Source organism: Uranotaenia lowii, chromosome 3 (genome assembly GCF_029784155.1).
Source record: "Uranotaenia lowii strain MFRU-FL chromosome 3, ASM2978415v1, whole genome shotgun sequence".
Classification (NCBI taxonomy): domain Eukaryota; kingdom Metazoa; phylum Arthropoda; class Insecta; order Diptera; family Culicidae; genus Uranotaenia; species Uranotaenia lowii.
In genome coordinates, this window is record NC_073693.1 from 57,692,120 (window position 1) to 57,719,854 (window position 27,735).

At 33.9% G+C, this 27,735-nt stretch overlaps 1 protein-coding gene across 2 annotated transcripts in view; it reads left to right on the top strand.

Moving 5' to 3' along the window:
• The window catches only part of LOC129757511 (glutamate receptor 1), a 603,301-nt gene that overhangs the window by 573,786 nt on the left and 1,780 nt on the right, over nt 1-27,735 (top strand). For both annotated transcript variants that reach the window (XM_055754774.1, XM_055754775.1), the window contains exons 10-11: nt 2,930-3,174; nt 27,378-27,720. In XM_055754774.1, the coding sequence (XP_055610749.1) occupies nt 2,930-3,174; nt 27,378-27,720 (588 nt within the window). The remainder of the gene's footprint in view (nt 1-2,929; nt 3,175-27,377; nt 27,721-27,735) is intronic.

The following is a 27,735-nucleotide window of genomic DNA, read 5'->3' on the forward strand; positions in this document are numbered from 1 at the left end:
TTTTTGCAAATGAACCGTCTGACTTTAAGCAATCTGAATCCCACGCGATATTTGCAAACATGGCGGACGTTTTATCATATCCGATTTATACCGATTTTAAGTAACCAAATTTACTATCGTTTGCTTATTTTGTAGGAATTGCGATTTGCATTAATATTTGAGCTTTCATTTCAAATGTTTAGTTTTTACAAAAAATGTTTGCTGGGTAATTGAATTATGTTTTTTGCATATGACCCATTCCAGCGTCGCGTCACATCTTTTTTTGAAACTTTCTAAATGATATTTGCAATAACTTTGAGGTGTTACAATTTTTCCAAACAAACTCTATATAGCAGTGCCTAGCACAAGTTAACCGTGAATGTGCAACCGATTTTTTCCTAATACTTATACATGGGTTACAAGATATAATTTAATCCTTTGTTGCGTAACATCTAACGTCTTTACAGCATTTCCAGAATTCATTACGACAACGAAAATTTTTGCCCTGTTTAACGACGGAATTTAACGAAACTTTGTGAAAACGTTTTTCATTTATTGATGTAGTTTTTTTTTTAATTTCAATTTTAGTGTGCTTTGTTATTTTACAGGCGATTCACTATTGTTGGGTCACCTTAAACGCTTTTTTTGGGTTTGTTTCTAATGTGACACTACAAAAGTTGAAGCATTGGTTTTTTTTTATCTATATCTTGTTTCAAAAGTAACAGATAAGTTTCAAATGTGAGTTTAATTAAAGCTTATATTTTGGCACAAATTCTCCTCAGAACTGCCCCTCGATTAAGGTAAAATAAAAAATTTATAATAGTTCCAAAATTACCGAAAATTATAAATGTGTTCGTAATCGCGGATGTGGTTTTCAGATGGAAAGCTAAAAAATAACACTACTTTTTGTGTCAGCAGGTGAAATAAAAGAGTTTACTCCATTGTACCCACATATATCGAACATAAAAGACTTTTTCGTTAAAAACTTGGTAATAATTTTAACAAATGTCGTTAAACCGGCAACACTCAGCGAATAGACAAAATAAATACAGTTTACGAGGTATTGATTGCATTGAATGTCGCTTCAACAGTTTGAAGAAGATGTGAATTTTCAAAACAATATGTTCATAAAGTGCTTTGTAAACTTAAAAAACCCTCAAAGTTTTGTTAACAACATTAAAAGTATCCCTTTTTCCTACCGTCAAAAACCCATAACTATAAAAAAAAGCTGTAAACGCCTTGATATCCTGAAAACCGTTGGAATGCTCCATGTTTTTGAAAACAGTACTTGAATGATTTTTGAGTGTAACCTGTGTAGAAAGAAATGATTTAATCATTCATCAAGAAGAACATTTTTGCTATTTGTAATGGACTTATCGAATTGTATGTAATTAATTTTCTTAAAAAATCAAAACAAACCTTTCAAACGGTGTAGATGAACTCAAACAAACATGAAATATTAAAAATGACTATGTGTTGTACAGGCGCTTGGAATGAGTCATATAAGAAATAGTGGCTCCAGAGAGGAGTCTTCGCGAAAATGATAAGATTAATCTCTGTGATCATCTTAAATATTAGTTTTCTTTTGTAAATGTTAAAAACGTGTAATGAATGAAATTGTTATGTTCGAAAAACGTTGCGCTCTGCAAAATCTGAAAAAAGAAATGTAACGTAATGATTTGCGGAGTTTAAATTTAAAAATAATCTTTCTTACCCGAAAACTTCAAACTAAGAAAAGATTTTTCAAGTTTCAATCGAGACTGGAGTAACAAACCAAAAAAAAAATAAAATTAAGAAATACTAATCATAATGAAAAAAAATAATGGCAGTCTACTTTCAACCACTTCAACGAATTAAAATACATGATTTCGATTTGACTAATTATATTACGTACTGATAGATTTTAAATAATGCAACTTCGTGTTAAGACGGTTTTCCTAAACTTTATCATATTGTAAGAGATTCATCACCGTTATTAATGTTTGTTAATTTAATTTATCAGCCTTAGCGGTGAAAAGTGATGTCCTTTTTAATAGGGACATCATCTAAAGATTATGAACTTTTTTTTTATAGATGGATAGAAGTTAGACGAAATGAAAGATGGTGAAAATGAGCGAGTAAAATTTATTTAGAAATATTATCATCACATATTTATCATGCTTCTGAATAAATTCTACCCGTCAATTTTCACCATCTTCCATTTCATCGAACCTTTTATCCATCTATATTAAAAAAAATCATAATCTTTATCACCTACTTAAAAAAGACATATTTTTTCATCAATAAGGCTGATAAATTAAAGTAACAAGCATTAAATCATATATTTTTGAATTAATCAATTTACTTTTTGCATCTATTTTCATGTAAATCAGATAAAATTGATCAAAAATTTACTGAAAATGGTTCAATGCTTATGTTTCAAAATGGACCAAAATATCTCACCTATAAAAAAGTGTCATCAACATATCATCATATATTTTAAACTAATCCGGTGTACCTTGTTTCACTTCGTTAGTTCAATGACGTATAGTTCTGGAATCAAATATTTTCATTTTATTTCCTCGTTTTTAAAGTAAATAGGTATCTTTATCCAAGCTGAATAAGCTCATTTGTTGTACATCTCTGCAAACAACATTTCAATATTCCATCAAGCTTGAAATATTGACTCAATCAGCCTACAACGCCCTTCAATATTGAATGGTCCAGATATTCACAAAAATGATTATCCCCAAATGGTTTATTTGTCCGCGTACATAACCTTTAAATAATTCTACAAGAATAATTGACCCATTCATTGCTGCCCGGACGCCCTCCTGCCGTCACATATGGTCTTGGCTCCGGAATATTCAGGAAATAATTATCCATTTTATTTCACATTATATCGAAATAATTGCTCTTCATCGAATAATCTCCCCTTTTTCCGTTCTTTTCATCCGCAAAAACCCACCAGAAATCGCAAATTTCCCTCTACAGCCGAATGTGGGAGTACATGAACTCGCGGAAGCACGTGTTTGTCAAAACGTACGATGAGGGCATTCGGCGGGTGCGAACATCCAAGGGCAAGTACGCGCTGCTCATTGAGTCGCCGAAGAACGATTACACCAACGAGCGAGAGCCGTGCGATACGATGAAGGTGGGCCGGAATCTGGATGCGAAGGGTTTCGGCATTGCCACCCCACTTGGGTCGCCATTGAGGTAAGTTGTTTTTGGGTGGAAAATTCTGGAAGCTTAGACGGGGAAAGCTTGCTGTCCTTTTTGCTGTTGAACGCTACATCTAGCGGAAATTTCGTTAAACATGAAGCTTTATTCCAATGGGAAGAATACAAGAGCTTCGAGGATACAACTGATATCAGAAACCTAAGCAGGAAAGTTTCTGATATCAGTTGTATCCTAGAAGCTCTTGTATCCTTCCCAGCAAAAGTTTTAGAACTGAAATAAAACGATGAGATAAAGCATTTATACCGAGCAGTTAACGTTGACTTGGTTCTTACGTTAAGAGCCTTTTGTTGCCGTGATGATAATCGGAATGCAAGGAAGTGCGTTAAAAAGATTTTTATTTTTATCAAAAAATATGTTTATAAAGAAATATGTGTGAGATTGATCAACCAGCTTCCAAACGCTTTCTTCTAAACCATAAGTTAAGAATATTTGACGTTTTGTTATAAGGAAAAAAATGCAATAAAAAATGTGAAAATTTTCGATGAATTTAAAGCTCATTTTACAATAGACTTTCCTTCAGAGATCTCTAAAAAATTAAGAAGAATCAAGTTCAATGTCTTCTTCTAGTATTTCGTATTTTTTTTTTTATCTAGATAACTACTAACCGGTAAATTGAGTTTCAAAAACTGGTTTCTTGCCATTGAAAACAAACTTAAGCATTTTAGTATTTTTTAATTTTCACAAAAAAAAATATTACAAAAAGAATGTCGAAGATGTTTTAAAAGCTAAATTTATTAAAGATCTTTTTTGAAAAGCATTTGAACAGCGAAAAAATTGGTTGAAAGATTTGGAATTTTGTCCTGTTTTCTGTTACCCTGAGTATCAAATGTGAAGATTTTTTTCTGGAATCAAAGAAGTGTTTGAAATATTTATTGTACTGGTAAAATAAACAAGTATCTTCATATAGCAAAGTTGTGCCCAATAATTATTAAAAAATAACATGCTCCTAAAGAGAATATACAAAAAGAGACGAAATGTCACGATTGAAATTTTTTAATTTCCGTTAGTGTCATTCCTATTGAGCATAAGACTTGTCAAACTGAAAATTTGAAATTGCGAAAACGAAAGTACTGTTATCATTTGAATTAAAAATTTGGGTCAGTTTTTTTATTGAACGACTAACTTAACAAATGATAAGCAAATCATTGCTGAATTATTTCTTATCAGTTTAAAATAAATAAAATGTAACAAAACATGAAGTCATAGAATATTGATCAACTTTGTCCATTCAACCAAAAACAACATTCACGAGAAGACTTCATGTTCTGTTTTCGACAAAAAAAATCCCGAATTCTGTGATTTGAACCTAAGATTCTGTGACTGTTTTCTGTGACGCTTATTTTGCAAAACGTCGATAAATTGGAAACTTATTTTAGTTTTAATTGAAAGAATCAAATTTCATTATTATTTTTTCATATTTTCATTAGTAAGAGTCAGAAATAAAAAGTCGAAAGTGGCATGAAAATTTATAATTTTGTAAATCTTTACAAAATTGGGAAAATCTGTGATTTCAGTGAAAATTTTGATGATTCTGTGATCTGTGACAAATATTCTGTGGAAAAATTTTACTCCAAATTTTGTAATTTTGAAGATTCCTCTGTGATTTCGACAACCTCGGTGGTTACTGATTATATTATTTTGAAAAGGATCAGAGGGCGCTTCTTGTCTACAGTCTGTTTAGATGCTCGCAAATTCGCAACGTCTCACCTAAGGAAACGAAAAATAAACTCGGGAAAGGAAAAAAAAAAATTTTGAATCAAAAATCGTTTTCAATTTTAAAATATGACAAAAAAAATTCACGATATAAAATATACCTTCTACGACCACCTCCATTCTAATTAAAGTATGTGTGCCGAAGTTAGTCGCGTTTCGTTACCCCAGTAAAAATTTAACTCCGAACATACAAACATAAACCCACGCCACCTTTCTATTTTATAATAGGTACAGATAGGTGAGGCTTCGTAAAGTGATTATGAACAAAATAACTTTGTTTTATTGCCCAAATACTGGAAATAAACCAAAAATGAATGTCTGCTTCCCTTCTTCATTTAAAGATTTTTTTAAATTTTTTTTTTTAGAATTACAACTTGTGGGCGTAAAATGCTTGACATAATTTCCTCCTTGTTTTAAAGTCCCGGTTCTGGACCCTGGTTTTTTGTGATCCCAAACTTTTGGCCGGCAGTGTATATACTTTGAACCCAAAATTCTGTGACGGTTTACGTTGATGCTGTTGCGCTGTTGGATAAGCTTAATTGAAAATGTGTGTCAAACATCAACAAACACCAACAATCAAGGAATATTTAAAGAAGGTAGTGCCAAGGCAGCCCTGCTCTAGTATTGGTACAGACTGTGTCGTCACAATCACGAAAAATCTGGTAATTTACCATAGTACTTTGAAATATAACAGGTAGGCCATTGCGCTTAACCTCATTTGGCAGCTCCGTGTATGTACACGGCATTCCTACTACAAACAAAAATAGTTATGAAATATTACTGGTTTTCTATGGAACATATATCAAAATCATTAATTTTGTCTTTATTAGCCGTTTATTTCTTCTAAAAAGTTCTTGAAATCAAAGATTGATTCTCAGAGGGCATATGAAACGGTAAGTTTGCATCGAATTCCCTAGTTTTATACATAAATTGTTAACATTAAAAAGAGAATTTCGTCGTCGTCCCCAAATGTATGATAAAATCAGAGAAAAAAAATTCCTGCATCCTTTCAAGATTTCATTCAATAAGCATTGTACATAATATTTCGATGACTATTAGTCGTTTTGTGAGATTACTTTGAAAATTTTCTCATGAACTGACTATCAAATTACAAAAATCAACCATTTATTTGTTTTCGAGGCGCCAAAAAACCCACCAAATAAAACTTTTAAATAATTCAAAGGACGAAACATAGTTAATGGTATTAAAAAGCATAAGCTCATATTTTTTTCATAATTTTATTGCTTACCAATTGTTGAAAAAATAAGATTTTTAGATAAATTCCATACATTTGCTAACAATTCTCATCACTAATTTTGGAGCCTTTCACCAACACAGGGCGGAATAGCCTAACTTGTCTATTTCAAAGTACTATGGTAATTTACTAGGAAATTTACCTTGTTCGATGATAATTTGAAGAATTTGCTGGAAAATTTCTATTCTTTATACTTTTTATTCTAGATGGATTCTTGCTCTTCAAGACAAAAATAGTTAGATTCTTGAGAAGTTTTCATATATAATAGACCATAGAAGTTCAAAAATAAGGTGAATTTTCTCTACTAAAATATGCAAAACTTTAATATTAGTTCAAAGTCTTCCACGAAAATGTTCAAGTCAGTGAAGTTTAAGATCCTTATTACAATAAAGTAATGAAAATACAAAGTTTTATACAAAACCACAATCATTTATTGGCATTTTAGCAAATCGAGTTAACAATCATTAATTGATGTTAATTGTTCTACATAAAAGTTGAATATGGTAAACCGGTTGGATAAAATCATGCATGAAAATCAGTTGAACCCTCAAAAACTACTAGCTAGATCTTTTTAAGGCTGATTTTTTCAACATTTTTGCAAGTTTTACCTTCAAGATGACATTACATTTATTAATAAAATAAGAAGAAAACCTAATGCAATCTTCAATGGACCAAAAAAAATCATAACATCGTGAAATACAGGCCTTAAAACACAATCGAATTGCAAATGGAATTAATTTCCGTTCAAAAACGTGTTTATCTTTGAAAATTTCTTCCCTTCGCATAAAACTTTTCAATACATTCGTTTTGTGACGTCACAAAAAATCCAATATGGCTCTCGACACTACCTGTCTACCTTATTGAAATAATCCTTGACCTACAATAACTTTTCTTTCTTGAAAAAAAAAAAAATCCATTGTATCGTGTTGGACACCTATAATATTCATTGTTTTTGTGTCAGAAAGTCGGAACTAAATCGAGTGGTTGAAACCGGTTATTGTCAATATGAAAGAAAATAATCTAAAACTAATTATCAGGTCAACCATTTCTTTCAATTCGAAACCTAAAATCTGATAACGAATGAATAAATGAGTTGGTTATTTCTACAACAATTTTCATTATGAAAGAGCAACGAAAAAGAAACATTCAATAAAATTGTGTAGGACATAACCGTAAACGTCAAATCATTCATATGTGATATGTGAAATTTGCCAAACTAAAAAAAATACAGTTTGAATAAATTTCTTCACAAACTCTCAAAATGTTAACAAATTTGAGAAAGACACAATCGAATGCTAACACATTAAGGACTGCAAATGTAAGCGCATCAAGGAAATTTAAAATTTGACTTTTTTTGGTGTTTCTAATTAAAAAGTTACTTGAAGTGTATATAAGATTATTTTTTTTTAGTATTACGATATATTGATAACACAGAAGACCAGCATTGCCCATATTTCAATAACTGATTTTGGGAGATGTTGGCGTCATAAATTCAATACACATTCACCTTAAGTTTTGATGATGTGACGTGTGGAAGTTTTTAATCTGATCAGTTTTTGGTGAAATCGATCTTTTGATAACCGATAAACTGATTTCAAATCAATTTATTAGTCTTCATTAAATCAACGATTCAGATCTTGTCTAAATAATTTTGTTTCAGAGATTCAACGCTTTATAAAAAATAATCTGAAGGTTTTAAAAACTCAAACAGCTATTTATGACATAAATCAAGAAAGTCAATGAATATTTGAAATAAAGGATTTTTACTCATTAAATAGCTTTATTGAAAACTGCGAATCGATTTTACTTATGGTACATCAAAGCATCATTTTAGTTTCAATTTTATTTAAATCAACACAAAATTCCTGTTTTTTTTTCAGACTTGGAAAAATATATTTAAAAAACTTTTTTCTCAAAAATCAAGCCAATTCGCAGTCTTTGAAAAAAAAAGATCATTGAGTTAAAACACTGTACCTTCAAAATATTTGTGATGTTTAACAGTTTTTCAAAAAAAGTGCACAAATTAATTAGATTAATTTTTACTTATTTTTAAAAGTTATTTTGAAAATAAAAGCTAATAAAAAAATTAAATGAATATTTAGAATCAGCGCCCAAAATTTATTCAAAAAAAGCTCTTATATTCTTTGCACTCCAGAGGAATGGGTATTTTGTAGCTTTCTGTAATATTTAATAATCTTGGTATTTTAATGGTAAAAATCTTTTGGAAAGCAATACACGAGATATCTCGAGAGAACATATTTTCAATACAATACTTTCGAAAACTCTCTACAGTGTTGCCGAAATCACAGAAAACTCTGTAATTTTACAAAAATTGAAGAAAATTTTAATCTCTGAATCTTTGTCATAGATCAAAGAATTTGGTGAAAAATCACAAATTTCGATTTTTCAATTCAAGTCGAATGCACTTAAATTTACGTGACGACTAGTCTAATATCTGTTTAAATTTATTATCAATGTTAAATCTTAGTAAATTCCAAGAATTGAATCAAAACAAGACGCTATGGGCGACAACACCCAAGTAACACAGATTATGCCAACTAGCATTAGGAAGTTTTATCATGGTTTAATTATGGCATTTTTTTGTGCAGCTCGTTTTATGGCGGTTTTATTATGGTCATGCAGAATGCTTATAATTTTTTTTCGACCATATGTTTTCAGATGGTTTTGAAAACGCTAATAAAACTTTTATTAAACATGCTGTTTTAGTTACTTTGAAAGAGTTGTGAATGCTTTTTTTAAACTATAATAAAACACAAACCTAGAAGTTTGCTGCAAGCTTTCTTTCGCATGTTCTATAATAGCACTCAGTGCATGATTATTAAACCGCCATAAAACTTAGTGACAGTTCTCGATCAAGATGTCAAAACAGGACACGCTAAGATTAGATAGCACATATTTGAATTGGAACTCCCATTTTTACACATTTTTGGTAAGTTATGCGTGTTGGTTTTGAGTTAAAATTAAAAAAATACATCTTTGAAAACTTGAAATCACCGAAAGTGGTATGAATATCTTTACAATATGAGTATTGAGTGAAAGGGCCCAAATAGTAGGAAAATAAATTGTTGCTTGACGCCATCATTAATTCAAGATTGCGGCTTCCGCTCTTATTTTCAAAGCTGTAAATTACTGAAAATATCATGAAACCTTCACAATATGGTCATTAGGTGAAAGTAATAAACGAGTAGAAGTCAAATTTCGTTGCCCGTCGCCATCTTAAATCCAAGATGGCGGCTACCACTCAACTTGAAAATACTGTAAATGACTGAAAATCGCATTAAACCTATATTTTAGGGGTATAAGTTGAAAGAAATCAACCGGTAGAAGTTGAATTTCGCTATCTGACGCCATCTTGAAATCCAAGATGGCGGCTTCCGCTAAACTTTAAAATGTAGTAAATGACTTAAAATGACATGAAACCCAGGTGGTAGTGGGTGGAAGGGCTTAACGAGTAGAAGTCGAATATTGCTATCTTACGCCATCTTGAAATCCAAGATGGCAGCTTTCTATAAACTTTAAAAATTCTCTAAATCATTGAATATCGCATGAAACCTCAAAAATATGGGTGTTTGTCAATTGGGATAAGCTATAAAAAGTTTATTTTTGCATTCTGACGCTATCTTGAAATCCAAGATGGTGGCTTCAGCTGAACTTAAAAATACTGTAAATGAATGAAAACAGCATGAAACTCTCAAATATATTGTATTGGGTGCTAAGGCTAAATGATAGAAGTCAAATATCTGTTTTCGAGTTTCTCTGAAAATTTGTAAGTGACTGAAAATCCCACAAAAACCACCACAATACAGACCCCGTTCGTTTTTGGCAACATTCGATTTTGGCAACATCGAATTTGGCACATGTGCCTAAATCAGACGGTTAACAGAAACAACATAACCTTATAGTTTTCGCAAGAATAAGACCAATACAATTTAAACATAATAGCATGATAGGAATAATAGTATTACATAAATGGCAAAAAAAACAAAAACTATAAACAAAACAAGAAAAGTGCTAAATGCATTAGAAACATAATGAAAAAATAATAAAAGTGATTTAAAATGATCTAAATTGTCTTAAAATAGTAGTTTTAATATAGTATTACGTGAAAAAAGTTGTGTTCAAGCGATTTTCATTGATTAACAGTATTTTAAATTCAGTGGAAGCTGCCATCTTGGATTTCAAGATGGCGTCGGAAAGAAAAAAATCGACTTCTAGTTTAGCCCTTTCACCCAATACCCGTATAGTGGTGGTTTAATGCGACTTTTTGTCAGCATTAAGCATTAAAAGTTGAGCGGATGCCGCCATCTTGGATTTCAAGATGGCGTCTGATAGCGAAATTCAACTTCTACTCGTTTAGCCCTTTCACCCGATATCCATTTTGTTGGGGTTTCATGCGATTTCAAGTCATTTACACCATTTTAAAGTTCAGAGGAAGCCGCCATCTTGGATTTCAAGATGGCGTCAGACAACGAAATTTGACTTCAGCTCATGATTTATTCCACGGGTCATTCAAAACCAATCCCTTTTCATTCAAAAAGTCTGTCCTCATTTACTGTACTAATGATTAACAACTCAGAAATGAGGAACTCAACCTTAGCGTGTAATTGGTTGGCTTGCGAGAGAAACGTCAAATCGTAGCTTTTTTTGGGGTCATTATTAAACCATAATAAAACTATGAATTGACTCACGCCATGTTGGTTGCAAAATCGAAGGGCACAAAATGACGCCATGTTGATGAATTCACAATGCAAGCATTGGAAAAAAATTTTTCAGGCCTTTTTCCATCAATTCCATCATGATTGACCATCAGATTTGACGAGGCGCATTTATTTTAAGATACTATTTCATATACATTTTACCTAAAATCTTTACTGGCAGTAGAAAAGAAGCTCAATATATGGTTGAAACATTGGTTTTTTTAGCTATTAATTTTACCAGATCATATCTGAATAATGCAATCATCATTCATCAACCATTATGGTTGCTGGAAAAAATAAAAAAAACTCCGAGAACTGACAGAACCGAAAAAAACAAAAATTTCTAACATGTTTTATAATAGCTTTTTAAAAGCTTTGGTGACCAACATTGATGACTAACAATTATATGTCTTGATGACGTTTCAAGGGTAGGGCCTAATAGCCTGATTTTGGCTTTATAAGAGTCCAGGTGATGTTATAGAATACGTTTTAGCTTTTTATGAAGATTAATGCGATAGTCCAAACGATATTTTGCTGACCATAATAAAGCTAAAATTGTTACTTGGGCAGTCATAATAAAATCGATTTCTGGAAAACTGTAGAAGATTTTAAAATAAAAATTACTCCAATGTATAAAAAACTGATGCCTGCTCGTATGTTTATAGTTTTTGAATACATATTCGATGTAATATTTGATTGAGACAAAGGAGGACTGGCAACTTTGTCCGAAAAAGTGATTTTCCATTTGGTGCAAGAAAAAAATCATAAGTTAGGCTGAATTCGAAACATTGAAAAGTGATTTGTTTGTTCAGTGTTACAACTAAAGGCCCTACAAGAGTTCCAGATATTATTTTTTCATTGTTATACCTAGTGGTTAAATGGCAGAATTTAGTGCGGTTGTGGTGGCTTCAAAATTTTTGCGGTTTCGTTTTTCTCATGTTCCTCAAACATGAGCATATCGGGATGCCAAGTTCATTTTTATGCCAATCGGTTATAGAGAGGCTTGAAAAGTTTTGAGAACCCCTCGGGAGGCGTTATGATATTGGTGGAAATTGAAACATAACGCCTCCATTGGATGAGAAATGCAATGAATAAAAAAATAAAACAAAGCAAGAAACCAAAACATCGGCACCAAAACTTGCAGTTGATTTTTTACGGATCTGGAACAACTTTCACTGGACTTCGAAAGGATATCCGAAAAACTCAACAAAAGGACTTAGCTAAGTATATGAATTTTAATATAACCTATTTGGATATTAGTTTGCTCGTATGTCAAAGTTATATGGTAGGTACATACATTTGAGAAACAAAACATTTTAATGAGACATGTTCATGAAACACCTGCTGGCATTAATTATCCATAATTCAATCCTATTTCTAAGGATCCAAACATTGTTTGTTTGTTTTGTTTAGTTGTTTTATTTGGGATTTTAAGCCTCTTGGGTTTATTCATCTGATAGGATCCAAACAGCCACTCGTTGTGATTAATTAATTTAATAAGCTGTAATGAACAAATGAACCGGGTGTCAGTAGTTTGCAATTGCAAAGAATTTCGGGAAATAGCCTGACAGTCAGTGGTCGGCACAAAAGCGATAATCCGCTATTCGCTAGTTAGTCCGCTATCTTTTCGTTAGCGGTTTATTTTTGCCCCTAAGTTTTAATTGATTTAGCGAATCAAAAAGTTCCGTTTTTTTTTTGTTCCGCTAATTGAAGACCGCTAACTTCCATATATTTGTATCAATCTTTCTAATTCTTAGTGATATAATAGACTATTTTTATTAATCAAATCATGGTGACATTGGGCATCATTCTAATCGCTTAACTGGATTCATTGGAGGAATGCGTACTCGAGTTAGAGAAAAGATTTATTTAGTGTCATTTATCTCACTTTGAGCAATTTTTTTTCGCAACATTTCAGAAGAAATTAACAATAAAAGGTGTTAAACAATATGAAACTATTTTAAGCATCTCTTAATCAACATTTCATTCATTTCAAGTGGTTGAGATATTTACTTTTCGCAATGCAGTTGCAGTTTTTTAGAGATTTTTCAGATCAATTCATATAAAAATTCGATAAAACCTCTATTGTAGCCTCCGTTTAAGTTCAAATAGAAATTCCATGATTGTTCACGTTAGACTGTGCTCCAGCAAGTTTGAAAAAGGGAAAACAGGTTATAGATTTTAAGTTGGGATAATGTAAAATATTGCTAAAAATAACAAAATTGAATGAATTGCACAAAAGATTATTTGCACAAATACGATAAATCGAATATTTTTAACCAAAATATAAATAAAAAAAGAGATATAGCTCCCATCTCCCACATTCTGTTCTTTTACTCTTGTAAATGTTCGAAAATTCGATTGTTTGTATTTGTAAAACACAAAGACTGGTTAAAATTCCTATCTTTGACAGTTTTGGTTTTGTTCATATAATTTTATGAAAACTCGATTGATTTATCTAATTTTAAACTAAATACTCGAAACTTCATTTAATCCCCCTTGGGGAGTTTTAAAAATCGAAAGAGGGAAAGGCGTGACTAAAAGAGAATTTGATATTTGTTCTGGTCTCAATGTTGGTCAACAGTTAGCGATTAGCGCTTTAAACCTAAAGCGATAACTTTTTCGGTACATTTAGCGTATTTAATTAGCGATCGCTAATTTTTTATGAGTTAGCGATTTCATTAGCGCCGCTAATTTGTCAGTTAGCGATGCCGAACACTGCTGACAGTTGAGTGGATGAGCGACTTGTCATGATTCATCCATTGATTTAAATGCATCATCACACTACATAGCTGTTTTTTTTTAATACGCCATCTAAAATATTCTGGTATCGATTGGGTTGGTAGCAGGAAACGGAACTTAAGCATTTTTGTGGTATCATAACGTTAATGATTTTTTATTCATACCAGATAGTTAGAGCTCTCCAAATATATTTAGTTTTTATCCGGTGAAGAACAAAAAATAAAAATATTAAAAACAGCAATTGAGAGCAGTTTTTCTCAACAAAACAACATCTAAGACAAAAAGTTAAGCTAGCTGAAATGGGTCATTATCCAGATTTATTTTTGGTTGTTACGCTGATTTTTTCTTGAGTAAGTCAGGTTTAATTGTTAAACACGAGATAAAGGAAAGTATCAACAGCGTCAATCATATAATCAAGTTTCTGTTGTTTAATGGTTTTTTTTATGAAACTTTACATGTATTCTTTTTTCCGTTTCTGGTTTCTTTTTCCTAATATTTTATTTTCTTACAGATACCAAATGAACATTGAACAGGTTTAATCTGAAAAGGGGTAAAGGGTAAAAGCACGTCGTCCAAACAAATGAGTCAAAAATTGTAAGAGTTATGATAGAAAAAATATCGTTGAATTTTCATTTTCTGAGGATTACATTGATGGTAGAAAAATTTCAATTTCTATTCCAAATGCGCTTAGAAAGTTGCTTTGAAATAATGAATTTTGCCGGTTCCAAAAGGGTGATAGTTTTAGATAAGGCAATTGCAAACAATAATGACCCTTTTTCAACACAATTAGAATTTCTGTAAAGAACTGTTCTAACATTGAAGAGTTATGCAAGAAATAGTTAAGGAAGAATACAAATGCCCTCAAAAGGTTTTGCGGAAAACGTAAAATGTAAAAAGCCTTGTGCTCAAAAGGTTTAATCACACTAGGTATTTGAAGTATCGAAAATTAAGTCTAGGATAAAGGAAGGATTGCAAAATACTCGAATAATTTGGATATATATCAGCTTTTTTTTTTTGAAAATTTATCGTTGCAATAGGTATCACTCTAGTCAGGTTTTAGGTTGACCTTATGTAGGTTCGCGTATTTCAATCACTGGTATCAACAACAAGCTTGTTGAATGCTTCGAAGCGAGATTGAAGGAAGTGATTATAGTAAAAGTTATATAATCAAACTTAAATTGTGTGATAACAAAGAAAATATCAAAGTCTATGAATAATCGTTTACATTTGCGACAAGTAATCTTCACTTTAATTTAAATATTTCTCTGTTTTTTTTTGTAATAACCATTTATTACTATTTTTGTTTAAAAGACAACAGTTATGCCCACTCAAGTATTTGTACTTTTTACCAATAATATGTTTGGTGTTCAAATCACGTTTGAGGCTTTTTTTCAAAGCATATTTTAAAAAATTACCTATCTTTCGTATGAATGAATGATTCGTCAATGGAAGTAGATAAAAATATGTAAACGCGAAAACTTGAATTGGATAATTTTCATACCTAATAGCCAAAATTATAACATGAAATTAAAAAAAAAACGATGAATCGAAAACAGGCTAGAACGATTATTTTGACCAAAAAACTGTTTTACCAGGAAGCTGGAGATAAGGTGAATATGTTAAAATGTCAGATCCATACACTTGTCAAAAGTGTTTCCAGATAAAATTCCCAAACCCACGCTCCCAAACTCTATTTTTTGCTAGGATGCAGAGGTGACCTCGGTCTTAAAGCACAAATTTCTTTCTCTATTTTTCCTCTCTATCAGTTGACTACTAGGACGTGGCCGGCGCCGTTATTGACGTAGAAAGAGAGACCATCAGTTTTGTACATTGAGGATGAGTTGCTATTCCAAGCATAATTCTTTTGACCTTAGCATAAAATTGATGGCCTCGGTCAATCACGGAGTAGCAACCATTGGCGATGTGGAATTCGTTCTAGTTACTGAGCCACACTAACGATCGTGAAGTTCAAAATGCTGCCATAACTGCTCGATACAGCCCTCTTCGTAAAACCCAACTCATTTGAAAGTACAAAACTATCTAATCATTTTTTCACATACAAACATCTTTATCTTTGAAAAGCATTTTGAATTTTACGATTCAAGGTGGATGTGAGTAGTCAATCATGCTAAACTAACCTAAGCTACACATTTGATGTAATATTCGATTGAATCAGTATTCTGCTTAATAGGCGCATATTGCCCGCTCCTGTAGAGCCTGTCTAAATGTGCAAAAATGGGCCATACTTTATATCAAATGATTAACAAAGAATCTCTCAAAAGTTCATTGGTAATGAACAAAACATAAGATAAAACGATGACGATGAAAGTTATCACAAAAAACAGCGATCATTATTGTGCTTTGTATTTCTGTTTGAGATCATGTAAACTATTTTGTTATCACAGCAAAATTTGGGAAAATCAACGTGAAAAATCACAACTCGTAAAGTCGTGACAAGAATCAATGAGAAAAAAGCGAAAATTTTTAATTCCGAAACACATCTCTGGATAACTTTGATAAGGTGCATTCGTACCTCTAGCTTCTCAAAGAGTGCTGGCTTCTTGCTAAAATAACTTGCAACCCAAGCTAGACATTTATAAAGATTTCTTGCACGACATATGAAATGTGTTTCCGAAGTCCGTGTATGTAATTTATATCCATAACTCATCTGATTTCTCCAAGATAGGTTATGAGGTACAAACATGGAATATTTACGTGACTTCAACTGTTTTAATGCAAAATTCAACGATTGGATCTATAAAAAAATGCTGTTGTAAGAAAATTCAACATAATTTTAGAATCACAATGAATTAAGAACCTGGCAGTGTGATTTCGTGACCTCCGTTTCTGTTAAAATCAACCAAACTATGACAGCATTAGGGACCTTTCGGTGCAATAAATTCTTCAGTTCTTCTCAGTTCAACGACAATCGCATGCACAACGACGTCGTTTCGATCGTAAATCGTTCCCGGGAGTAGCAGTTGCAATTTTTTAGCCCACTTGAAATGTGTCGTAATATTTCAAATATTTCTCATGCGATTAAGGGAAGGCAATCACAGATTAGGCACTCTGGCACAAAAACTTCACCATCTTTGGAGGCGCTTGGCTCCCGAGGGACATTCCATTGAGTAACGAGAACCAACTCAGGGGCACCCCATCGTTCATAATTTGTCATTAGTCCGGCTTTGTACGCCAAAATGACAAACGGTTCGTGGCAATATGATTTGGCATGACGAATAGCATTTGCATTCTTGGCTTGGCTTAGTTCCAAACCGACCGGGAGGCTTCGAGCTGAGCTCCCTGTCAAGCGTTTTTATGATATTTCCTGGATGTTACACATAAATCCACAAGTGAATTACAAGCCCAAAAACCTAGAACACCAGGAGCAGGAGGTTATTAGCGTGCACCAAAATGAGGACCAAACAGTGGAGCACAAAATAAAAACCACTGATTAGGGGGCCTAAGGTTGGCCGGCTGGGGTTTTTGTTTCGATCCATTTAGTTTCGAATTTTGTTGACATTTAATCATTAGAGCCGTTGGCGCTAATGACATCGAGGAGAGCCGCATGGCGAAGTTGATTGCCATCAGCTAATAGAACCTCCCTAAAAAGTTGCGACGAGAGACGGGGGGAGGGCTACAGTTACCAAAGCAGGTACTTGAAAAAAGGAAACAAGTTTTTTTCCGGTTCCGTTGATCCACATTGTTTGGCTATGAATAGCTCGAACTGACCATAAAAAAGAGAATAGGAAAACGTTCATGTTTCGAGCAGTTTGATACCGAGTTTTACCTTTTGCGTACGATGATTAAGCTTTGTTTGATTTGAAAAAAAAAGGCCGGAAAATCTTATTTGGACCACCTGGAATCTTTTTTTTATCCAAAACTTGAACAAATACATATTGTTAAAACTCGAGCTTTATTTGTTAAATTTGTTTCTAGTTTTCCTAATAGCTAGGTTTATGAAAGGAATACTGAGAAAAAATTGCCAGTTGGTCGAAATAAGTGCCTGGTCCAAAATACGCCAGTTAGCCAAGGTTTCCGAAAATAAATCTGTGTTTTTGTGTAAAAATTATTATTTTTTGTGATTTTACTTAGACATTCTGTGATGATTTTCTATGATAGAATAAGTTTCTTTGAAAAGTAATAAAGAAATGTGTCTTTTTTACATTTTCTTTGAAAAAAAAATCAATTTAACACAAAATTCCGTGACACAAATTGACACAAATTGACAAAGTTTTGTGACACAGAGTCTGGGATGAAAATTGGTTAAAAATTCTGTGAAATTAAAAATTTGTTTGTGATTTAGGATACCTATCCGTAAACCTATTCGCTCAAAGAATATCACTGTTTTACGCTTAAAAAAAATATCATGAGGTAATCGATATCCACTACTTAAGCTTATCGATCCTTTATCATTTAAAAATTCGAATAGTAAGATAAAAATACAAACATTGCACTGCAATGTGAATTGGCCCCAGTGCTGTTTCGATTGGCTGATTGCATGACCCAGAAATCTTAACCATATCGGGCACGGAATGTTGCGGATTTTTCCAACGCTCTAATGACGTTTGTCAGGAAAGTTGTTCGTGTATGTATCTATCTATTTGGTGTGTAATCATTTGTTCTTCTCGCCAATTGTTTATAGTTGTTGCGTGATAATTGATTCTGGTAGTAATAATATTCACTCGGTTGATTGTTTTTGGTGCATCGTTTTTATGCTGCCTGTGACAACTCGACTAAATAGTTTTATCCATGATTTTCATAAAAATTTACTTATGGAAACAGCAAATTATAAACCATAAATTATAATTAAAAAATAATTATTTCATAGAAACAAGACTTCCAAAAAGGCTGAAACATAGAAAATTCATCAGTATAATTAAATCAACATGTTATTTTTGATGTACACAACCGTTTATAGAAGGAACACCAAGAAGTTTCCGATTGTTCGATGACTCTTATATGGCGACCGATATAAATTTTTATTATGAGTTTCAAGAAAATTTCATATCAGATTTTGATGAGTTACGCTGGACTTCATCAATGGTTAAAAAATCTGCAATCCTGTTTAAAGTACTGCGCTACGAAGCTGATTGATTTTTTAAACATAGGTCAAATTCTTTTTTAGTTTTAATTGGCCATTCATTGACTAACTTTCTAACGTTGTATGCTCAAAGTTTGACCAGATGAACTCTCAAGAGATAAGAGGGATTCAAATAAGAATTATGACTGTTTCAATATTTTGTAATCGTTTCCATTCCATTCCACACTTTACAATTACAAAATGTTAAGACTGTTAAGGGAAACAGTATTTTGAATAGTAAATGAAAAATAATAAAAAAACAAGAAATAAGCCAAATAATTTTTTTGTAAATAAAAAAAAAAGAAACAATAGGTGCGTATTAAAAATGATATTTAGTTTTTCGTTTATTGTAATAAATACTGAACAAATCATGATTCAAAATATATTTAAATAATATTGAATTTTTTTTTCTTCAGGTTAGGAAAAGTTTCTGTAAAGAAAAGATATTCAAATAACTTGATATTTTAGCTTTCATGAATAATCAATCCAGTTCCGGGACCAGAAAACCAGGTAAAATTGATTCTACTCTTTAAGCCATTCCTTTAAAAATGGCAGATGAAAGCGTTGTTGTAGTTTAGAAATGAATTAATCTATTTAACATTTAACTAGAGTGTGATAATGTGAATTGGATTTTCTTTTATTTTCAAGTTAAAGCTTACCAACCTTCAAATCTAAGCATTTTACAATAGGTCCCAAACAACGAAAAGTCTCGTTAAAATGGTCAAGCACAGCTTTATCAGTATAATCAATGAGCTGAAGTTCGTTTTAATCAGCCCAAAATTCAAGTCCTTATTGAAATTTTAAAGTTCGATTACAGATTTGAACGGCCTTCTGTTCTGGTTTAATCAGCAAAAACGGGAAAAAATCTCTCCTCTTCTCACTTACTTCGATCATCACCAGCCCACGTAGTGCTGCTGGTTTCTAGGCATCCATCTTTATTCCTCTCATTACCCCAATTCATCTAACTTAATTGCTTTGATTTTGACTTTGTTCGATACATGCTGGCACACACGCTAGTTCTGCTACACACATTTGATTGATTTACTTGCTCAAGCAATCAAACAACCTAATGAAAAAAAAGTCCTGATACCAGATTTGAACCGCGACCCTTCGAGATGATAGCCACACACGCTGCAACGAGGTCACGCTTAGATGTTGCCTTACCAGCAGCTAAAATTCGAAGTGCTAAGGAGCTTTTTTAAAATACCTGCAAGTGCAGCCAGCGGTCAGCAGCGAAGGCGCATGTTAATTTTTACTCAACAACATTACAAAACGGCATATAAATCAAACATTCATTAAATAATATCAGTTTAATAAAAATTGGAATTCCATGTTTATAACTTTTTTGCATAAAATTAAACAAATTCTTTAGATTATCAAGATATTCAATTCATGAATTGCTTTAACTGAGTTTCAATGTGTTATAAATTTATGGTAAGTAAATACAGCTGGACATTTTTTTTAAGTGAAAAAATTACTCTTTTCAATACCAATCCTTTGCGAGTTAGCTTTGAGTTGTTCTGAGTTGAAATTTCAATGTAAATTATACATTTCAACGATTTTCAAGCTACAAAAAATGATTCATTGATTATATGCCCTTTTTAATGTTCGTTTACATTTCATATTCATGAAATGGCGGACATGTCACAAAAAAGGTTTGAGGAACATTTTGCAATTTTTATGGTCGCGTACGATAAAGTTCGGTACCCATTCCTTTGTAATTCTGTTACAATTTTCAAAAACATTCTCATTTGTTGATTGAAGTTCAGTTCTTAATATTAAATGTAAAATAAGATTGATCTCATTTCGGGGGCTTCGGTTCCATACAATCAAAATCAAAATGTTATTTCTTTTGAAACGGATTTTGTATCCAGTTGAGAATTTTTAATGTTCAGGTCGAATCATCATGAGAAATTAGAAATTAATAGAGGTTTAGATCTTTGGTTCAAATTCGGTTTTGCCTTTAATTTAACATTTAAATTATGCCTTCCGGGACTCATACGCAATAACAACGTTTAGGTCATAATTTTTCTTATGAAAAAAAAATTGAAATCATCCTGAATTTTTGTGTAATAAGAATTCAGATAAGAAATTTTTAAACGTAATTTTTATGCAGAATTCAGAAACCACAACGTTTCAAAATTTGCGATTTAGAAATCAAAACTCAAAATCAGATTCATCATTATAAATTTATAAAATGTGACTTTTGAATGATAAATCAGATTCAGATGCACAAGACGGATTAAAAATAAATAATCGAAAAATTTCTTTGAAATAAATACCCTAAACATCTTACTTCAAATTGATTCATGATTGAGAACTCTGAAAAAAATATCACTTCGTGGCTCATGATTATAATGCTATCTTTTTGTTTTTTGTGCATTTCAGAAATCGTTTTGAAATTCCGATATTTCCAATTCGGAAAACAGGTTCTAAAACAAAGCAATCGAAAGATTCCCTTTGATTGAACTACGGTATAAAAAAAATTTAAAAAACTTTAATTTAGTGAGTTGCTATCGAAATACCGGTATTTTAGTTTTTCTTATACCGTGGTAGATTTAAAAGGAATCTTCCGATTGCCATGAATCAGTAGAATGATTCAACAAAGTAGGCTAACAAAATATATTAGAGTGACATCAGGTTCATTATTCGAAATCAAAATTTATTTTCAAAATTCTCTACTTGTAAAATGTAAAATTAGCAGTTAATTTGCAAGTTTAATGAGTTCTGCGATAAAATTGAGAGAGATTTTCTATTTGTTTCAAATTTTTTTAAAACCTGTTTTAAACCCTATTGATTATTACACATCATTAAAATAAAATCTTATCATTTGGAAATTTTCAACAAATTTTGTTAAATGAATTCATATTTTTTTAAACTTTATTCCATAATGACAGAAATACTTGTAATGATATCCTTCCAATTTTTTTAAAATGTTGAATTAAACTTTTTTTAGATCATGAATAACCATCTTTCAAATTTTATTCCTTAATTGAATGAAATAGTTAATTGAACAAATTCACATTCAGATAGCTATTATTAACGTAGATTTTTTATTTCATCAGTTATCAATGATTCAATTTAAACTGATACATTTTAAAACTTAGTAAGTCCGCATCACGAAAACTAAAAGTGATAGACAAGATTGGACAAAATTTTTAAGATCAGAACGCTTAAATCTAGCAAATTAAACATGAAATCAAAGGCTCAAAAATGCTGTTCCCTCGAGTTATCAATTTTATTCTATCAATAATTTTTTAAATAGTTTGACGAGATTTTTGAAAAAAAAATTCTTCATAACATATAAGATTTTCGATCGACTGGTAATTGGATGTAATATTTTTTATCTTTGGCACTTCAATCTAACGTTTCAGGACTGGTAAGTCTCATCTTCAGGGAAAAATATTGTCATCTTTTCTGTCACTTTTGTTAAGTTTAATGTCTGGATTGTTCACTATTTTTGTTGTTTCAACTAAATATGATTCAAATCTACACAGTGAATTTGAAAAAAATATTGTTAAACGGCTATTGTGAAAATGGAGTCTGGAGTTGTTTCATGTCTATTTGAAACAGCGAAAATAGTGAACAATCCAGACATTAAACTCAACAAAAGTGACAGGAAACATGACACTATTTTTTCCTGAAGATGAGACTAACCAGTATTGGAACGTTAGAATAATAAAAAATCAATATAATAAAATATCATCTTCAAAATAAAAGACTGAAGTGCCGAAGATAAAAAATATTACATCCTTCATAACTGTTGCAAAACTTATCTTTTTCAGTAAGTTGATGGATCTGCAACTGGTTTAATTAAAGACGTTTCGGCTTCTCAGTCAGTTGAAATTTTATTAAAAATAGCATATTAAAACTATTGAAACTTTGTGAAATATTTTTATAAGTTTATCTTTGTATTTAAAGTCGAATTTTTGAGTTATGAAATCATAATGTCTTGGAGCCATTCAATCTAAGTTTTAAATAAACAGCTCCCACCTGCTTTTGCAGAACTCGGTATTTCAATTGAAAGCGACAAAACGCTCAGAGCTTCAAGTTTTGAGCTTCAAAACCTATGATTGATAATTTATTAACGTTTATTTTATTTCTACATTAGTATTTTGGTATTAATCTTCATTATATAGTTTTTTAGTGAGTGAAATATTCTTAAAATTACTAGATTTACTAAAAGTAAGAAAACATTGATCATTTGTCAAACATGTTGTGTTTTCTTTGTTCAGATTCCCATTATTCTACAAAAATAAATGAAATTGAAAGCTTTAAAAGAATTTTTTTGAATTTTTGAAGTCTAATCGTAGAGTTATTTTACAAAAGGTTAATATTTCTGGTTGCAGATATAACTTCTATTTTTAGCTCATGTATAAAAAGGTTTTTTATCTGCTTAAACTAAACTAAACTAAAAACTAAACTAAGATGCAAAAGCGCGTGATCGGGTGGTGGCCGATCAACTCACGAATGTGCCGATTGAGAATCAAGGGCCGGTTCATCAACATCAGCATCATCAACGTGCACAGCCCTCACCTCGGAAGTACCGGTGACGACAAAGACGAATTTTACGCGCAGCTGGAGCGTGAATACGACCGTTGCCCAAAACATGATATCAAGATCGTCATCGGGGATTTCAATGCTCAGGTCGGCCAGGAGGAGGAATTCAAACCGAAAATTGAAAGGTTCAGTGCTCACCAGCTGACCAACGAAAACGGCCTCAGACTTATCGACTTCGCCGCCTCCAAACGAATGGCCGTACGTAGTACCTTTTTCCAGCACCGCCTCCCACACAAGTACACCTGGAGATCACCGTACCAAACTCAATCATAGATCGACCACGTTTTGATCGACAGCCGGCACTTCTCGGACATAATCGACGTCAGATCCTGTCGGGGCGCCAACATCGAGTCGGACCATTATCTGGTGATGGTGAAGATGCGCCTTAAACTCTCTGTAGTGAACAACACGCGAAACCGGCGCCCGCCTCGGTTAAATATCGCGCGACTGAAACAACCTGAGGTCGCGGCAGACTACGCGCAATCGGTCGAAGCAGCGCTGCCGGCAGAGGGCGAGCTTGACAAAGCCCCTCTCGAGGACTGTTGGGATACCATCAAAACAGCCATCAACAGTGCCGCGGAGAACGTCATCGGTTATGAGGAGCGAACTCGACGGAACGACTGGTTCGACGAGGAGTGTAGGAGGGTGATGGACGAAGAAAATGCCGCGCGGGCGGCAGTGGTGCAAAGAGGCACCCGTCGAAATGTGGAAAATCACCGACAGCGGAAGAGGCAGCGAGTTCGTATTTTCCAAGAGGAGGAGCTCGAGGAGCTGGAGCAGCTGCATCGTTCCCAAGAAACACGAAAGTTCTATCAGAAACTCAACGCATCCCCCAAAGGCTTCGTGCCGCAAGCCGAAATGTGCCGGGATAAGGACGGGGGTATCCTGACGGACAATCGTGAGGTGATCAAAAGGTGGAAGCAGCACTTCGATGAACACCTGAACGGTGCACATGCAGGAGATCAAGACGGTGGGGGAAGGTACATCGCCGGCGTAGCCAACGACGTAGAGGAGAAACTCCCAACGATGAGTGAAGTTAAGGAAGCCATTCGCCAGCTGAATAGAAATAAGTCGGCTGGGAAGGATGGCATCGCAGCTGAACTCATCAAAATGGGTCCGGACAAGTTGGTCGATTGTCTACACCGGTTGATAGTGCGGATCTGGGACATAGAACAGCTACTGGAGGAGTGGAAGGAGGGGGTAATATGCCCCATCTACAAGAAGGGCGACAAATTGGACTGTGAGAACTACCGAGCGATCACTGTCCTCAATGCCGCCTATAAAGTGTTGTCCCGAATCCTACTCCGCCGCCTCACGCCACAAGCAAACAGATTCGTGGGAAGTCATCAGGCCGGCTTCATGGAGGGACGGTCAACGACGGACCAAATCTTCACATTACGGCAAATCCTCCAAAAATTCCGTGAACACCAAGTCCCTACGCACCATCTCGACTTCAAAGCCGCATACGACACGATCGACCGTACCGAGCTATTGAAAATCGTGGACGAGAACGGCTTTTCCGGGAAGCTGATCAGACTGATCAAGGCGACGATGGATGGAACGCAGTGCTGTGTGCGGATTTCGGGTGAATTGTCGAGTTCATTCGAATCGCGCAGGGGGCTTCGACAAGGTGATGGTCTATCCTGCATGATGTTCAACGTGGCGCTAGAAGGTGTTATTCGACGAGCGGTGGGCGAAATGCGGGGCACGATTTTCAACAGATCCAGTCAACTTATCTGCTTTGCCGATGACATTGATATAGTCGGCAGATCATCTGCGGCGGTGGAAGACATCTACCGCAAACTGAAACGCGAAGCAGGAAGGATTGGGTTGATGATTAATACGTCCAAGACGAAGTACATGCTGGCCTAAGGATCCGAGACCGACCGAACCCGCTTGTCCAGTAGTAACAAGGTCACGATCGACGGCTACGAGCTGGAGATAGTCGAAGACTTTGTCTATCTCGGCTCACTGGTGACCGCAGACAATGACACCAGCCGTGAGATCCGGAGGCGAATTATCAGCGGAAGTCGTGCCTACTATGGACTCCACAAGCAACTGCGGTCGAGAAGACTTAGCCCTCGCACGAAGTGTAACCTGTTTACGACGCTTATTAGACCGGTTGTTCTCTACGGGCACGAGACATGGATTTTGCTCGAGGAGGACCTGCGTACACTCGGAGTATTCGAGCGACGAGTGTTAAGAACCATCTTTGGCGGCGTACAGGAGAACGGAGTTTGGAGGCGAAGGATGAACCACGAGCTCGCGCGACTCTACGGCGAACCCAGTATCCAGAAGGTGGTGAAAGCTGGCCGGATACGCTGGGCGGGACATGTTGCGGGAATGCCGGACGACTGTCCTGCAAAACAGGTGTTCGCTACGAATCCAGTAGGAACAAGACGAGCGGGGGCGCAACGAGCGAGGTGGTTAGACCAAGTGGAGCGTGATTTGGCGAACGTGGGGTGCCCGAGAAATTGGAGAACGGTTGCTATGAACCGAGTGAATTTTAGGAATTATGTTCGTCAAGTTATGTCGTGAGACGGAATACTATTTAAATATAAAAAATAAAATAAAAAAATCTAGCATTTTCATAAGTATATTTCAAGCAACTGATTTATATGACGGTTTATAAACTTCACCGTTGAATGGGGTGAATTGGGAAATTTTTTAGACAACTTTCGTTATATTTCTGCCAAATGCATGCAGAGAAATCAGCTCACGATTTCTTTTGTGTGGTTTTTTCGGACCCCTCCAAAAACTTGATAAGAGAAAAAAAATGCGGTAAGAAGATTCTCTATCAATTTTGAAGCTGCTATTTTTGTTCACCTCGTAACCTTTAAAAATGAAAAACAATAAACAAACGCTCCTTTGAGCTTCCTCCACATTGAACGTACTGTGCTTATTTTTTGGCTTTGTGCCTGGTTTGTTTTTATTTCCAATACCCAGTTATGATTAATTTGTCACCCACACCTATATTCGACGAAATGTTTTTGGTGGTGTATACGTCCAAAGCAATATTGATCAAAGAAATTTGAGATTTTTTTTTTCTAGATTTCGAGCGACATCTGAAAGCGAATGTATTTTCGGATGAACTTTATAGTGAATTTTCATCCGTTTTTCATTATTCTTTACCTACATACCGGATCCTAGACACTGGCATCTACAATGTACATTGTACAATGTACATGTCCCAATTAAAGCCAGGATAAGTGAGCCAAAGAGTTGTTTGATGAAATGTGTCGCTTTTAAAAGCTTTCTTTTTCCGTCAAAACTTTGTTAGAAGCAATTTTTATCGTATTTCAAACTTGCGAACAAACTACATTTATTCTGCAGTGTTTCAAGGTTACATTTTTCATGATTTGAAATTAAATGATGGTTTTAAGTTTTTAAGCTTCAAAATGTTTATAAAATATTTTTTGACAAACATAGAAGGCGCCGGTCAAAACCAAAATGCACAGTTAAAAAACATGATTTCATTACGGATCCAATGAAAAAATCCATTTTTGAATGCACTAGAAAAATGTCACGAGCCTTGTTTGTCTCATTTATTTCTTCTTCTATGATTTAAAAGAATTTTGATAGTAAGTTTATCCCTTTTTTAACCTTTTTTTAGTTATAATCTTAAAATAATTGAAAAACATTATATTTCGTGCGAAAATGTGCGCAGATATATAATAAAATTTCAGTAGCTGAATTTTGAAATATATTTCATAATTCGTAAAACAGAAGCTCAAGATTAAGACCAACGTCTCAGAAGAAATTTTAAAGAGAATCCTGTGAAGTGAACAAAAAGTTTGGCTTCGTTTTGAAGATTTTGAAACCAAAGATGAGATTTAATTTTTTTTTGTTTCGATTATAGTCGTTTTACCATCATTATGGCATTCGCGACTTTACCAACGTTGCAGTTGGCGAATCATTATTGAAAAACTTATCCGGTACAACTGTGTTCGATTTTTACACTTGGGCTCCAACACGCGAACATCTGCTCAGGAGACAACAGACTTGCCAACTGTGCGGTATCACAAGCCCATTGATGAGATTTAATAGAAAATCAAAAATTACATGAAAAAAACTTTACTAACCTAGAAATCAATTTAAAATTCTATTTCAGGGATCCCATCAACCTGGCCGTACTTTCGCTAAAGGAAAATGGCGAACTGACGAAGTTGGTCAACAAATGGTGGTACGATCGGACAGAGTGCAAGCACTATGAGAAGCAAGACGCCTCCCGGAACGAGCTTTCGCTAAGCAACGTGGCCGGAATATTCTACATCCTGATAGGGGGCCTTCTGGTAGCACTGGCCGTCGCTTTGATTGAGTTCTGCATGAAAAGTGCCAACCGGGGGCCCTCAAATCGGATACCCCTGTCGGACACGATGAGTTCGAATTCCAATTCTAAAAATCGCCTGACGATGCCCCCAACGACTCGGGAGTACGATAACGGACGAATCGGGGTAAGTTGAGGCGAT